The sequence below is a fragment of the Arachis ipaensis genome, chromosome B07, assembly GCF_000816755.2.
Source record: "Arachis ipaensis cultivar K30076 chromosome B07, Araip1.1, whole genome shotgun sequence".
Classification (NCBI taxonomy): Eukaryota; Viridiplantae; Streptophyta; class Magnoliopsida; order Fabales; family Fabaceae; genus Arachis; species Arachis ipaensis.
The window spans coordinates 114,408,839-114,424,622 of record NC_029791.2 but is presented as its reverse complement, the minus strand read 5'-3'; the positions used below and the strand labels follow the sequence as shown (position 1 = coordinate 114,424,622).

Here is a 15,784-nt window from a genome sequence, read left to right as displayed (position 1 = left end):
TAGATAGGAACCAGCAGGAAATAGATGCTCTGCCAATAAAGCACACAACACTAAAAAGCGTGCTTTGCCAACCAAAAGAGTAAAAATAATCATGATTTTTCGTTTTTTGGTCGTTAAGTTAAATGAAGATGAAAACTCACATACAATTAACTTCATGTAAAATTGTTAATTAAAAATTATTAGATAATAATTTAATCAAATATATCAAATTAACTAACGTTTTTCACAAGTGAAGATAAATGTACGTGAGTCTTCACCTTAGTCATAAGCTACATTTTTAATTGGGTATTGTAGTGAGGTAGGTAAAGCACACCTATCCCTTCTCTCTCGCGCGCGCTCTTTTTTTTATGACCTAGATTGTGAAAAAAAATCATATTGGGCTAGTTAGACTGTCTAGTCGTTTTATGCCTGTTAATTTGAAATCAGAAAGCCCATTGGGCTAGACACGTGAGGCCCATAAATTAATCAACTAGAGCTGCTAAAGAAAAAAAAAAAAGGTTGGCGGTGGCAGAAGGCACGACGCCGTACGAGGGTTTTTCATTTCCCCTTTTGTGCGGTGTTTGTTTCTTGTTGATTTGTGAGAGCAGGTGGTGGTGGAGCTGAAGAGTGAGTGTGAAGAAAGATGTCGTCGACGCTTCTGGAAGTGACACGTGCCTCGCACGAGGAAGTGGAACGGTTGGAAAGGGTGATAGTGAAGGACCTTCAGAATGAGCCAACTTCCAATAAAGACCGCTTGTTTCAGAGCCACCGCGTTCGGAACATGATTGACACCATTACTTCCACCACACACAAGCTTGTAAGTTCTTCTCCCAAACCCTAATTATTCTCTTTATCCTTTTCTTTGAAGCTGGAATTTTGATTTGATTCGTTTTTTTTTTAATTTTATTTTCCAGATTGAGATATATGAGGATAATGACAATGCCAGGAAGGACGAGATTGCTGCACTCGGAGGTCAAACTGCTACTGGAGTCAACAATGTATTTAGTGCGTTCTATGATCGTCTGAAAGAGGTTATTCCTTTTTTATTTTCTTTTCTTAGGATTTATTTATTTATTTTATATGGAGAGGTTTAAGTTGGCTCGGTTTTTTTTAAGAAGTTACTGGATAATTGAACATGCTGAAGCTGATTTCACTATTTTATTATTCTGTTGATCGTAATTGTTAGTTCATGCTTATGTATGTTTTAGTAAATTGGTTTATATGGTGATGTGTGCGCTTTGTGCAGATACGAGAGTATCACAGGAAGCACCCAGTTGCCCGGGTTGTTGATGCTAATGATGATTATGAAGCACTCCTTAAAGAAGAACCTCAAATTGAGTTTAGTGGAGAGGTCTGTCATCTTTCCTGTCTCTCTCTCTTTAACCCTGACTATTATTGCAGTGATTGAAAGGGGAGACCAATGCACAGTTGCAAATTTTGTTTAGAGAACAGATATGTTTTTGTAATAATCAATGAGTGCACTGAATAACATGAAAAATATTAAGAATGATGTTTGCTTTAAGTGAGATTAAACCTGGGTTGCCGACTTGGCGCGCAGATGAATATGCTATTCCCACACACACACACACACACAGTTGATTGAGCCTTTTGGTAGTCTGCATGTGTATGGAAAGCATGGAAGAGATCCTTCTGCAGGGTACCTTTAGTTGGAGGCAATGAGTATGCAAAATGAAATTTTATGTACTCTAGTGTTAGTTGAGATAATGTCACATTTCAACCTGATCTGGTTATTGATTCCGTGAATATTTTGTTCCAGGAAGCTTTTGGCCGATACTTAGATATGCATGAGCTGTACCATCAATATATCAATTCAAAATTTGGAGAGCCAATTGAGTATTCTGCGTATCTTGATATTTTCCCAGAGGCAGACAAGATTCCACGCAAGAAGAAAATGACCAGGTGATTGTTTCAATTGTTTTTATCATTTGACATCTGCATGCATCCTAGTCATTTTAATGGAATTTGCATATCTGTCTGAGCTTTTGCCTTTCAATTTCAACAGGCAGTACAGAGAATATATGGAGAATCTTTTAGAGTATCTTTTGTATTTTTTCCAGCGGACAGAACCCCTGCAAGATGTTGATCGAATTTTCTCGAAGGTTGTTTAATTCTACATAATTTTGAGCTCAACTTTCTTTTTAAAGCAATTCTTTCATTTAATTTCTTTTTTTTTAAGTCTCCAAAAAGTAACGCTCTATGTAGTTCCAAGATTTTTGGAGTCCATACTTAAGATATCTCCACTTTACATGATTTGAGTTTTCACTTTATTGAAATCTAGTGTTATTTTTTTTAATTGTGAAAATGTATTCTGATTATTTTTTGTATTTCTTGTGTCAATCTATTCTATTTTTATATCCTTCTATTAATATACTTTTTTACTATATGAGAATGGATCAATCAACTTTTTCATGTAAGATACTTAAACCTGAATTCAAATTTTGAATTAGTGAAATAGTGCTGAAATCCCATACATGACTGGTGGAATTATGATCTTGAAATTAATTTTCAAAGGGATTCTATGATTTTAGTAGTTTATGCTTTCTTTCTATTCTCAAATACAGCTTACAATTGCCTTCTTCTGTAGTTCTTGCTTCATGTTTCAAGCCTGTTCCTTATTGTATTATCTGAAGTAATGCTGAGTTTAAATTGCATCATTATTGGCTTGCAAGAAATTTTCTAACAATTAACTTCAATACTTAAATGATTTTGTTTTATTGTGAGTTTTTTCTTTCTGGGATTGAGATCTAACATAGTTGTGGCAGGTAACAACTGAGTTTGAAGAAAATTGGGCTGCTGGAAAGGTACACGGATGGGAGAATGAAAATCAGGAGAATGGACACGCACCTGCTCAGCATGCTGCACTTGATCTTGATTATTACAGTACAGTTGAAGAGCTGATGGAAGTGGGTCCTGAAAGGTTAAAGGAGGTACTATAAGACTAAATACTATCTATGATCTATCCATGTATCTTTCGATATATCTAATCAAATTTCCTGTCCAGTTTCTACCATAGTATTAAAATATAATTAACTTAATGACTAGCAATATTGAGTATCTTTCATTGGCACTCTTTGGTTTCAGTTATTTCTAGTGTTCTCATCATGTGTGCTTTTTTCTTCCCTGCTCCTTGATGTGGTAGGCACTTGCAGCATTAGGACTTAAGACTGGTGGTACCATTCAGCAACGTGCAGAGAGACTCTTCCTCACAAAGGTAATTTGTACTCCTTTATGAAGTAGAAGGATACACTTCCAGTGGCTTTTATGTTCAAATCCTGTATGTTTCAACTCCAAATTTGGTTGATGCTTTTGCTCCTGGAATTTTTATTGAATTTGTTTTACATTCTAATAAACTGTGTCTGTACAATTTTGGTTGACTGACTGACATAACAAATTTTCTTTCGTTTTTGTTCGTTATGCAGCACACACCTCTTGAAAAACTGGACAAGAAGCATTTTGCTAAGGGAGCACGTGCTTCAGAGAAAAAAGGGGTTGCTCCAGTTCCACAAGAAGATGCAAATTCAAAAGAAATTGCATTAATGGAGGCCAAAATGAAGAAGCTGTGTGATTTGTTAGAAGACGTTTGTATCTGTTGCTTATTTCCTTTAATTATTCCTTTGATGTCTTAGCTTCAATGGTTTGGGCATATATATTGACCCTTGGTATAAAATGTTAACTTCTGTTCTATCTACTCATATAACTTTATTAACCTTTCTGCAGACTATTGACCGAACAAAAGACAATGTTGTAAAGAAGCAAGCGCTGACGTATGAAGAAATTGAAGCAGAACGTGAGGAGGTGAGTGAAAGCTATTCAATAACCTCCAAAAGTTAAAAGAGATATATTACATTACGCGGAAGATAATTTCATATTTTTCGTCTGTTTACTGCCATTTAATTCTATTATTACTTGTTTCATCCAACTATACTCTTAAAAAAAAAAAATCAGGTGATTTGTACAATGTATAGCTCATATATGATTGCATTTACTTTTGATACTTGCCAGGAAGAGACACAAGAGGACACTGAAAGTGAAGATGAGGAGCAGCAGATATATAATCCCCTAAAGTTGCCAATGGGATGGGATGGGAAGCCCATACCTTACTGGTTGTATAAGTTGCATGGTCTTGGTCAGGTATCATTCATTTGTCTTTCACTTGGAAACTGAAACTCGTATGTTTCTCACTAGACATCTCAAGTAGTTGCAGGTAGAACATGTTTTGTTTTTAAAAGAGAGAGCTTATAGAAGTCAGTTAGTCAGTTATTGTTATAATCTATATGCCATCACAAGATACTTCCAGTATAAATAATATGATATGCATTCTGCAGGAATTTAAGTGTGAGATATGTGGGAACTACAGTTACTGGGGGCGTCGGGCTTTTGAACGGCATTTTAAAGAGTGGCGCCATCAGCATGGCATGCGATGCCTTGGTATACCAAATACCAAAAATTTCAATGAGATCACATCAATTGAGGTATTTTATTTTATTTTATTTGACTTTCTGTATTTCCCTTGTTGTCATGTAGCATGGCATTAAAATGTCCAGTTAATGGTAGTGTACTAGTGTTTTAGTGCTGCCACCCCTTGGTCTTTTTATAATGCTTGACTTCAAATCGAATTTAGCTTACTTTCACCATGAAATCTATTCTTTGGGAGTCTGCAGTTCTCCTTAATTTGCCCCTCACTGGTAACATTGTGTGATACAGGAAGCAAAGGAACTTTGGAAGAAGATACAGCAAAGACAAGGAGTGAACAAGTGGCGCCCAGATTTGGAAGAAGAGTACGAAGACAAGGAAGGGAACATCTATAATAAGAAGACGTACACTGATTTACAGCGCCAGGGACTCATATGAAGAGAAAGAAGCTTTGACATTCCTTTGGTGCTGGCTCTGAGAAGCCAAAACAACTGTATTTTTTGTCAAGTTAATAGGCCAATGTTTGTAGCCGAATCAAATTGTGCACTAGCAGAGAGTAGAATGGGGGTAAACAAGGATCATTTTCTAGCGGATTGGGTTACACTTTCCTAAGTTTTGATCGTTAGTCTGACCAGGAGGTTGTAACAGTGTGTTCTCTACTTCTCTGTGGTGCTATTAAATATCTCTTAGTTTGTTGTAGATTCGGTGAAAGATCTCGTCATGGTACTCCACATGGACAAAATGGGGTAGTGGTTGGAGTAGTATTGAATGGGCACCATACTTATCTCTATTAATTTAAGGTGCTAAACCATAAAAAATTATATGTTCATTAATGTCCTTCCATACACAAGTATTTAGGGATTCAAATGGTAAATTAAGTGTCCACCCAAAAATAATAAGTTATTTCTTTCAAATTCTAGAATTATATGCTTATCTGTGGAGCTTTTGGACTCCATATATATTATTTACGAGAGTAAACTATCATTTCTACCCACGAAAGTTGAAAACGTTGATATATCTACCCATAAAAAAAGAAAATTATCATTTATTCCTATAAAAAAATGATTTTTACAAGCAAAATTATCCAAACTTTAAAAAATTACCTAAAATTCCTAAATTATCCTTATCTTCACCATCACACCACCTCCTTCACCCAATCACCTTTCTAACCCTAACTCTCTTCACCCAGCCACCACCTCCCTTTTCCTTTCTAATCTCAAATCCCACCACCATCTCATTTCCTTTATCACTACCATCACCACCACCACCACTATACCTCAATCATTATCTTCTTCACATGCAGCAACAACAACAACAACAACAATAGAAAAAGCAGAGAAAAAACGATTCTTCCTCACTGAATAGCGTCGACGATGATGGTGGCAGTGACACCCACCGGCGTCGTCGCCCTCTCCTCCTTTTCCGATCTCTTGCGCGCTCTTTTCCTTGTAGACCAGCAACAACGACAGCGACGGACTCAATCAATGGCGGCGACAGATGTGACGGAGCCGGCAGCAGCAGGGCGCGACGGCGGCGACAGCTCCCCCTTCCTTGGTTCTGGCTCGCATCTCCTCTTTGGGCTCCCTCAACAACGGCGACGATGATGCGATAGCGGCAGCGAGTCCCCAGGTTGCCAGTATGGTCTCACTCTCCCTCCTCTTCTCTTCTTCTTCCTCGGGTGGGGGTGTGTGTGTAATGTCTCCGTGTGTGAGTTTTGGAGGGAAAGGGGGTGGTGGCTGGGTGAAGGGAGTGGTGGTGGGATTTGAGATTAGAAAGAAAAAGAGGGGTGGTGGCTGGGTGAAGAGGGTTAGGGTTAGAAAGGTGATTGGGTGAAGGAGGTGGTGTGGTGGTGAAGATAAGGAATTTTGCAGGTAAGAGAGAGTGTGGGGGCAAAGAATCTGAAGATGGTTCTGTTGTTGATGATGGTGAAGCCCTTTTTCTGGGTTGAGAATTCGAAGAAGCAGAAGAAAAAGAGAAAAGCAAAACACAGAAGGAAAGCAAGAGAAAGAGAAAGAGGAAAGAGTTGGCAGAGTTGACGGATTATGGCGGCGGCGACGAGCTCAGAAAATGGAAGGAGAGAGAGGATGGGTTAGTGGTGGTGGTGGCAGTAGTGGGGAAAAGATGAGAAGAGAGAGAGAGGGAGGGGGGAGGGGGAAGGGGAGGAGATGATAGTGATAGTGGTGCAGAAAAGGGTAATGTAGGAATTTTATTTAATTTTTTAGGGTTTGGATAATTTTGCTTGTAAAAACCATTTTTTATGGGTACAAATGGTAATTTCCTTTTTTTATGGGTAGATATGTCAGCGTTTTCAACTTTCGTTGGTAGAAATGGTAGTTTACTTTCATTTACGGTTTTAAACTCATTAGAAAAAGATAGATTTGAGATCATAAATACTTCGAGAAGGTCTATTTTGGAGTAAATTTATAAGGAGTTTCACATTGGATGTTTTCTTGGCAAATTTTTAATTTCTAAAATTTTTTGAAAATTATTCTGATATTCTCGTCAAATATATTATTTTTTTGTTGAATTAATTTTTTAATATACGTGTTAGATAAATGAATTCTAATAAATTTTATTACATGATAGTTAAATCTTTAAACGAGGGAGAGATCCATCTATTTAACTGTCTAATTCTCACTTTTTCAAAATAATAAAAATTCAATGAAAATAAAATTGATGCTTTGATAATTAACGGAAAATTGATAAGAAATCAAAGCTCGAATCAAGATTGTTATAAGAGTTTTATAAAGATTTGTATCATCAAGAGAGATCACCGGTTGTGAAATTTAAGGACGGACTAGTGAATCGGATTGATGAAGAAGAGTCTGTAGTATTGGAGAGAATATCGACAACGGAGGAGATTAGAGAGGAGGTTTGGGATTGTGAATCATCCAAAACTTCAGGAAGTGATGGGTATAATATAAATTTCATTAAGAAGTGTTGGGATGAAATTGGTCTAGAGTTCACAACAACTGTACTAGATTTTTTTGGTCATCAAGGTTGCCTTCTGACTCCAATATTACTTGGGTGGCCCTTGCACCTAAGTACACGGGAACCAAGGAGATCAAGGACCTCCGGTCGATCAGCATGGTAAATTGCGTGTATAAAGTAATTTCCAAAGTGATGGTTAGAAGGATGAGATCAGTGATGCCAAGTCTAGTAAGGGAGACTTAGAGCGCATTTGTGAAGGGTCGGAAAATACATGATGGGGCACTTATTGCATGAGAAGAAAGCGACAATCATTAAGTTAGACTTTCAGAAGGCTTATAATCAGGTAAAATGGAATTTTGTGGATATTGTGCTACAGAAGATGGGCTTTGGTTGGAGATGGAGGAAATGGGTTAATGAGCGTGTTGGTACAGCGTCTATGTCGATCCTGATAAATGGCTCACCATCTAAACCTTTTAAGATGGAGAGGGGTTTGAGACAAGGTGATCCACTGTTTCCTTTTTTTTTGGTTGTTGATGTTTTGCATAGGATGGTAGCGGAGTCAGTCAGGAACAGACGCATTTCGCCGCTGCTGATTGGTAAGGACAATATAGAGTTGTCACATCTCCAATTTACAGATGACATTATATTGTTCTGTCCACCCGATGAGGAGACAATCAGAAATGATGCCAGGTTGCTAAGGTGTTTTGAGGTGATGTCGGGGTTAACTATTAACTTTGATAAATTAAGTTTAATCCCAATCAATTGTGAATAGCAATGGACTCACAACATATGCAACTTATTAGGATGTAAAAAGGCTAACCTTCCAATAAGATATCTTGGCATTTCTTTAGGAGCGAACCCAAGGTTGGTCAAGACTTGAAAATCGATAATTGATAAGGTTGAGGAGAAGCTTAGCTTGTGGAAGAAAAAAGTGCTCAATAAAGCGGGTAAGTTAGTCCTTATTAAATCTGTATTGAATAGCTTGCCGGTGTACTGTTTGAGCCTGTATAATATATCGAAGGCAGTGGCAGAAAAGTTGATCTCGTTGCAGAGAAAATTCCTATGGAGCAAGGAGGAAGGTAGAAATGGTTTGGCGCTAGTTAAGTGGGAAGTGGTTCAAACCCCTAAAAAGGTGGGTGGGTTGGGGGTAGGTGATGCCGTGGTTAGAAACACTGCATTCCTTTTCAAGTGGTGCTGGCGTTTTTCAAAAGAGGAGTGTCTATTATGCAAGAAGGTTGTATGCTCCTGCTATAACTTGAACCCCAATATGATGTTATCAGTTCAGACATTACCTAATAGAGGGGGTCCATGGAAGGATATCTGTCAGTTGAAGTTCAAGGATAGTAATGTGAGAGATAAGATGATTGCTGAGTTGTCTATGAAGGTGGGTGACAGAAGGAGAAATCGATTTTGGGAAGATGTCTGGTTATAAAGTGGTTCGTTAAAGATAAATTTTTCGAGACTTTTCTCTATTTCAAACCAAAGAGGATCTATCACAGGGGATTGTGGGTTTTGAGATGGGTTAGAGTGGATTTGGAACTTCCAGTGGAGACGAGATATATACCAATGAGAGTTAGAATTAGTGGATCAATTGCATGAGACTTTAAGGCCTGTAAAGCTAGCATATGATAAGCAAGACAGAGTTGTTTGGAAGGTTGACAAGGAAGGTATTTTTTCAACTAACTCTTTTGTGCAGGTAAAGCAGTCAGAAACTCTCCCGAAAGATATCACCAGCTACAGTTTCACCAGAACCATATGGAAATGTTTGGTTCCGCTATGAGTGGAGCTATTTATTTAGTTTTCTTTGATAGGAAGAGTAAATACTAAAAAAATATTGCATAGATTGGGAATTATTAGTTACAGTGATAACATGTGTGTATTGTGTAAAAAAGACGTTGAACATATTCACCATTTGTTTCTTGGTTGTGAGTTTACTTAGCAGTTGTGGTGTCAATGACTATCTGAGTTTGGGAGATCGTGGTCTGTTCCGGGTTCACTAAAAAAATATTTTGAGAGTTGGAAATGTGTTGTGAATAGGAAGAAGGAGCGCAATAAGTGCCTCATATGCTTCTTTACAGTTATTTGAAACGTTTGGTTAGAGAGGAACGGGCGGATTTTTAACAATAAAGAAGGGGGTGCAGATGAGGTGTTTCAAAAATCTTTAACCAGTTATAGAGAGTGAAGTAGTTTGGATCCTTTTTGTTGTTGATGACAATACCGAAAATGACATTAGGGATAATTTTCTGTTTATATTTCTTTACAGGTTGATGTTTGAAGTTTAGTTCTTTTGTCACTCCATTATATTGTGTTGAGTTCCTTGTTCAAAAAAAAATTGAGTATTTCTTTCTAGCTGTACATTTGTTTAATCCAGGCAAGCCAAGAATATTGTTGAAAGATGATTTGTGCTACAGTCGTTGCACTTAGTACCCCAAGAAGGACGAAGTTAAAAAGCGTTTATTATTCATGATGTGATCGAGTTGATTAATAATTTCTTTTCGAGGTATTTAAAAAGGGATAAGTACTAATTTTGGTCCCTAAAGTTTTGTGCCAGAATCGAAATCGTCCCTCTTCTAATTTTGGATTTAAAATCGTCCTTAATGTTGCATTTGTATTTAACTTCGTCCTTTCTAATTAAAATTTTTTTTAATGACAATTCTACCCTTTTCATTTCGCGCGAAACGCTTGATTTTTTCACTTGGATGAAAAACCCTTAACGTTTATTACAGCACCCTTTATTCACAACGCTTCGTAAACCAAATCCATTACATTGTGCCCTAACCCAGAATTGGAGAGGATCGTAGATGTTGATGGACTGAAACTGAAGAGAGGAGGCGAGATCGAGGAATTGGAAGGAAGGGACGTGAAGAGTCGCTGAAGCATTACTGATCGGATTTGCGTAGGTATGATTTTCTTCCTTCTTTTCAGTATGGTAGCTCTCGCTGTAGTGGTTAGTGTCGGGTTAGATTAGTTAGGATTTGGTAGTCTGTTTATCGTTGGAATGAGGCCATGTGTGTGGAGAGTAGGGATTAGCATCGGTGTGAAATAGGAAGGTGCGTGTGTTTTATCATTTTTTATGAATGTCTATGTGTTGTTGTACTCTGTTTCAGGGTGTTGTAGAAGACGATGGGTTATTTTAAAGTGAAGGTCTACCATGAAGGATGGTTTACGTATAAGAACGGTCCATTAGAGTATGTGGCAGGAGAAACAACGGTGATAGAAGAGATTGATGGTGATCGGTGGTCTGTATTTGAAGCGTATGCTGAGCTAAAGCAACTTGGTTACGTCGAGGAGAATATTCCATCGTTGTGGTTCAAGGATCCAGTTGTTGAAGACATGGAGAAAAATCTGAAATTGCTTAAAACTGATGTGGATTCCATTAAGATATGTCGAATAGCAGAGTTGAGAGACCATGTAGAGTTGTATGTTATCCATAAGGTTCAGGACGAAGAGATGTTTCCTGATGATGGCTACATTGATGTTGGGGATAGATAAAGATGGGATGGGTGACATTAGTGAGGGGAAAGAGCTGGTTCTGTATGGTGGAGTAGATGAGGGGCGAAAGCAATCTGAACCATTTGCTGCTTACTCTGGGGCAGAGGACGACAATGAAGTTGAGTATGATAACTCTAGTTACAGCGACAGTCTCGATTCGGAGTATAATCCATATGGGGAAGAGGACGATAGTGAAGATGATGTGCACTTTACTGATAGTGATGATAAGCTTGATCCTGAGGTAAGTGGGTTTCAACATGTGAATGTGATGAGTAAAAAACCTAGGGCTGTGAAAAAGAATGCTGGAGCAACTGAGCAGTTTGAAAATGATGAGGGAGGAGACAGTGATGACTTAGATTTTGATCACCAAGTTGGGGCTGATGGGTCTGATTCGGAGCATGAGGATTTCATATTTCCAATTCACAAGCTTCAGAAAGATATGAGTCAATACAAATGGGAAGTTGGCATAGTGTATGCATCTCGGGAAGATTTCAAGGACACTGTAACTGCTTATGCTGTGCATACGACAAGGTCAATCAGGTTTAGGAAGTGTGATTTGCAGAGGGTTAGGGCTGTTTGTTCGGATGATTGTCCTTTTTGGGTGTATGCTGCAAAAATCAGAGGTGAGGAAACTTGGCAGCTACGCAGCATGAACTTGACACACACATGCACACAAGCACACAGGGTGGGGATCTTACACTCGAAATGGCTCGGCAAGGCGTTTAAAAAGAAGGTTGAATCAAATCCAAAGGTGAAAATAAGGGAGTTGGTTTCGAAGGCACAGAAGAAATGGAACTTGACTGTCACTAAATCATTGGCCACTAAGACCAAGCAGATTGCACTTGATCAAATTCAGGGCACCTTCCGAGAGCAGTATAAAAGAATTTATGATTATGGACAGGAGCTGATGAGGGCAAATCCAGGATCCTCAGTTCGCATACAAGTGCAGAGGTCCCCAGATCTTGACAATGAAGCACCAGCATCATCCAGGACCACTTACTGCATCTTTCAGAGGATCTATGTGTGCTTGGAAGCATGCAAGCAGAGCTTCCAGCATTGTAGGGATTTCATTGGCCTAGATGGCTGCTTTTTGAAGACACCCCAGGGAGGACAACTGCTCACTGCAATTGGTTGGGATCCCAATGACCAAATGATGCCGATTGCATATGCGGTTGTGGAGGCCGAGACGAAGGACTCATGGAGTTGGTTTCTAAATCATCTTGCATCTGATGTTGGGCTGGATAAGATGGGAAGATCTACCTTCATGTCTGACCAACAAAAAGTAAGCAAACTTCCCTAATTTTACAACATGAATGACATCCATTCAATTCTCCCTAATTATAATTTCCTTGATTTCATGCGTGCAGGGTTTGTTGCCAGCATATGAGGAGGTTATACCTGGTGTGGATAATCGGTTCTGTGTGAGACACTTGTATGGCAACTTCAGAAAAAGGTTTCCAGGATTACAATTGAAGAAACTGATATGGAAGTGTGCTAAGGCAACTCACTGGAGGGATTGAGAGAGAAACATGGCCGAGGTGAAAGCTGTGAATCAGGAAGCCTATAGGTACCTAATTGCTATCCCTCCTAGGTATTGGTCTAGATCTAGGTTCACCTATAACTCTAAGGTAGATACATTGGTTAATAACATGTCCGAGAGCTTTAATTCTGCCATTGTTGATGCTAGAGAGAAGCCTATAGTCACCATGTTAGAGGAAATCAGGGTTAAACTAATGACTAGGTGGACAGAAAATAGGGAAATTGCACATAATTATTCAGGGACAATCTTACCTAAGATTAGATTCAGGTTGGAGAAGAGATCTAGGTCAGCTGGGGATTGGCGGCCATACTGGTCTGCAGCCTCGAAGTATGAAGTAGTGAACGGTTTAGACAAGTTTGCGGTCAACTTAGGATCCCATGAATGTTCATGTAGAATGTGGCAGATGAGTGGCATACCCTGTGTCCATGCTATCAGTTGCATCAAGTTCAAGGGACTTGACTTAGAACCTTTTGTGGCTGGGTGTTATAAGAAAGAAGCTTACATAAGGTGCTATGACTCAATCATACATCTCTTGAATGGAGTATATCTTTGGGAGAGAACTGCACACCCTGATGTTATGCCTCTCCCCTATCGAAGGCCTAGTCACAGGCCAGTGAAAAAGAGGAGAGCAACTGCTGGAGATGAAGAACAGAGCAGCCGCACTCACCTATCAAGGAGGGGAGAGAAACAAAGGTGCTCTCTGTGTGGATCTGTTGGGCACAACAAAAGCATATGCCCTAAACCTATTGAGGAGTTGGTATGATTTTTAATTTGTCTTCCTTCTATTAATCGGTCTCTCATATGTTATTGCTATCCCATTATAAAATTGTATATGTTTGTGTGGCCCAGCAGTCAAAGAACAAAGGAAAGCAGTAGAAGGGAAGCACCAAATCAAACCATCTAGCTGCCAAGGGAGGAAGGAAGACTGCCTCTTCACAGCCCAATCCCAAGCAATCTGTCAAGAGGAAAGCTGTTTTAGCAACATAGCCACCATCTGCAGCCCAATCCAACAATGCAGCACAGCCAAAAAGGCCTAGAAGCTGGCCCAAGGGGACTACTAAGCCCAAGTGCTCAACCCAACCTGCTCCACAGCCCAACAAGGTTGCCAGCCCAACAAGTTTAGCACTTCCTTCATCCTCATCACAGCCAGCCACCAGAACTCTACCTTCATCTCAGCCTACCCTTACCACATCTTCAAACCAACCTGTTAGTCACTTCTCTACCAGGCTCTCTGGAGCACCTCACATTTCTCCAAAGAAACTGAAGTTAATGGCAAAGTTGCCTCCAAGAAAATGGGGAATGCTTTAGGAAAAGGAAAATGAAAAAATTAGCATCCTATTGTCATGATTGTATTTTGTGCATGTTGTCTTATTTTGGGTTATGTTTCTGTGAACTTTGCTGGGAAAGTGCAGTGTGACTTGTTAGCTCCTTTTTTGGTGATATTTTGCCTATGAGCATCTATGTGTGTTGTACTTGGTTGCTGGATTAGACCAGCCAACCCTTTTGGGATTACCTCTGTGTCTGAAACACTTTTTATTATGTATGTTATTATGACATTTATCATATTCAGTTGAGGTTGTCTTTGATTCAAGTTTGTTATATTGTTAGGAAATTAGTCAGTAGTGGAAAATAGGTATTTACCAAGCAGAAATCAAACTCACATTACAACAACCAACCATGCATACATAATTGTCATTTATACATGTTGAGAACCAATTCAACAGAACACATTCATACCAGGTACATAATTGTCACCTAATAACTTACCATCAAAACACTTTTCACCAAACCACATTCAACAAAACCAACCCTAAAAGAATTTACCAACAACAACAACAGCATCATACCCAAACACCCTTTTTATACCAGGTTCAATGGAATTACACACTTAGGCCTAGACATAGAAAAATTCTGCAGTAGCAGATACAGGAACCCAGCCCACCCAACAAATCCTAACAGAGCAACGACCATTAACTTCCACTCTGCCGCTTTTGTCTTTGATTTCAGGGAGGCAACCTTCTTCTTCATCCTTGCAATTTCTGAGTTTTCCACCTCTGTCTCTGGCTCTGCTCAACGAAAGAAGTTGCAGCCTTCATGCACCTACACATAATCACTGTCTTCACTCTCCAGTCCTCTACCCAAATAACTCAACTCAGAAGAAAAGAAAGAAAAACAAACCCCATAGTAAACACAGTCCCAAAATCTGCGCCCATAGTTCTCCTTCGTTCCTGAGGTTCGCAGCACCGGCCTCTCACCATGGGAACAGAGCAGCAACCTACCATGCGAGAATGATTTGCTTCGAGACGAGATCGAGCTTTCGGCAGCCATGGCGTTCTCCCTCCACGACGTGCACGACGGTGGTGTTGGCAGCAGTTCCAGATTCAAACAACTTGCCCTTATTTTTGGGGGTTAACATATACATTTATATTGCTATTCCCTTTATTTTTTTATATAACTATTCTTCTAACTACCCTAACGATGAAAAGGGCATTTATGTCTGAAAAAATTTTAAGGACGAAGTTAAATACAAATGCAACATTAAGGACGATTTTAAATCCAAAATTAGAAAAGGGACGATTTCGATTGTGGCACAAAACTTTAGGGACCAAAATCGTACTTATCTCATTTAAAAACAATAGAAAATCCTTCTCTCATTCAAACTATTTGGTTTACAATTAGAGCGGGAGTTAAGCCCCACTTTAGTTCCTGAAATTGGCGAGTTGTATTGATTTGGTCCCTAACTTTTCAATTGCCACAATTTGGTCCTTTAGATTTAAAAAAGTGCACCAATGTAGTTTCTCGTGTATCTTTCGTCGTCGGAACTCAACACCGTTAATGGCGTAGCTCAAGCCTTATCACGCTAGACATATTAAAACGACGTGGTATGCGTTTTGGTGCTAAAGAATGCACTAAATGACGTCGTTTGAGGGTTTGAACAATACTAAAACATTATACCCCTCTTTTTTAATATTGTTTAAACTATGAAATGACATCATTTAGTGCTCTTTTAGCATCACAACGTGTACAACGTCGTTTTAATATATTTAACATGACAAGATTTGAATTATCTCACTAATAGCATTAAGAAGAGATTATATTAGTGTACTTTTTTAAATTTAAAAGACCAAATTATAATAATTAAAAAATTAAAAACCAAATTAATATAATTCACCAATCTCAGATATTAAAATGAGCTTAACTCGTTAGAGTGATATACCACAATTAAGCGACACTGTTAGGAATTCAAACATAAGACTTCTGTACAATGTTTGTTGTTGCACCTCTTGAGTGAATAATTGTGAAACTTAACTCCATTCAGTTTGACACATATCATATAAAATAGCTTTTATATGACAATCATATCATTAATTAGTTGATAAAATATTTTTTAATCTATATACTGACATA

The 15,784-nt window shown here is 38.7% G+C and overlaps 2 protein-coding genes across 2 annotated transcripts; both read left to right on the top strand.

Moving 5' to 3' along the window:
* Positions 482-5,246, top strand: LOC107605916 (splicing factor SF3a60 homolog). The gene is made up of 12 exons (XM_016307864.2): positions 482-796; positions 894-1,010; positions 1,226-1,330; positions 1,757-1,899; positions 2,003-2,099; positions 2,763-2,927; positions 3,140-3,211; positions 3,420-3,578; positions 3,718-3,795; positions 4,003-4,131; positions 4,326-4,472; positions 4,705-5,246. Exons 1-12 carry the CDS (start codon positions 623-625, stop codon positions 4,849-4,851), a joined length of 1,533 nt encoding a protein of 510 aa, XP_016163350.1. The 5' UTR covers positions 482-622; the 3' UTR covers positions 4,852-5,246.
* LOC107607697 lies at positions 10,844-12,356 on the top strand. Its single transcript, XM_016309619.1, has 2 exons — positions 10,844-12,118; positions 12,204-12,356. Exons 1-2 carry the CDS (start codon positions 10,844-10,846, stop codon positions 12,354-12,356), a joined length of 1,428 nt encoding a protein of 475 aa, XP_016165105.1.

Excerpts from the sequence above, each read along its gene's own strand:
- LOC107605916 (XM_016307864.2), top strand. The coding sequence starts at position 623 with ATGTCGTCGACGCTTCTGGAAGTGACACGTGCCTCGCACGAGGAAGTG. Across the intron at positions 3,796-4,002 it reads TTGAAGCAGAACGTGAGGAG|GAAGAGACACAAGAGGACAC; the intron begins GTGAGTGAAAGC and ends GATACTTGCCAG. Across the intron at positions 4,473-4,704 it reads ATGAGATCACATCAATTGAG|GAAGCAAAGGAACTTTGGAA; the intron begins GTATTTTATTTT and ends TGTGTGATACAG.
- LOC107607697 (XM_016309619.1), top strand. The coding sequence starts at position 10,844 with ATGGGTGACATTAGTGAGGGGAAAGAGCTGGTTCTGTATGGTGGAGTA. Across the intron at positions 12,119-12,203 it reads TCATGTCTGACCAACAAAAA|GGTTTGTTGCCAGCATATGA; the intron begins GTAAGCAAACTT and ends TCATGCGTGCAG.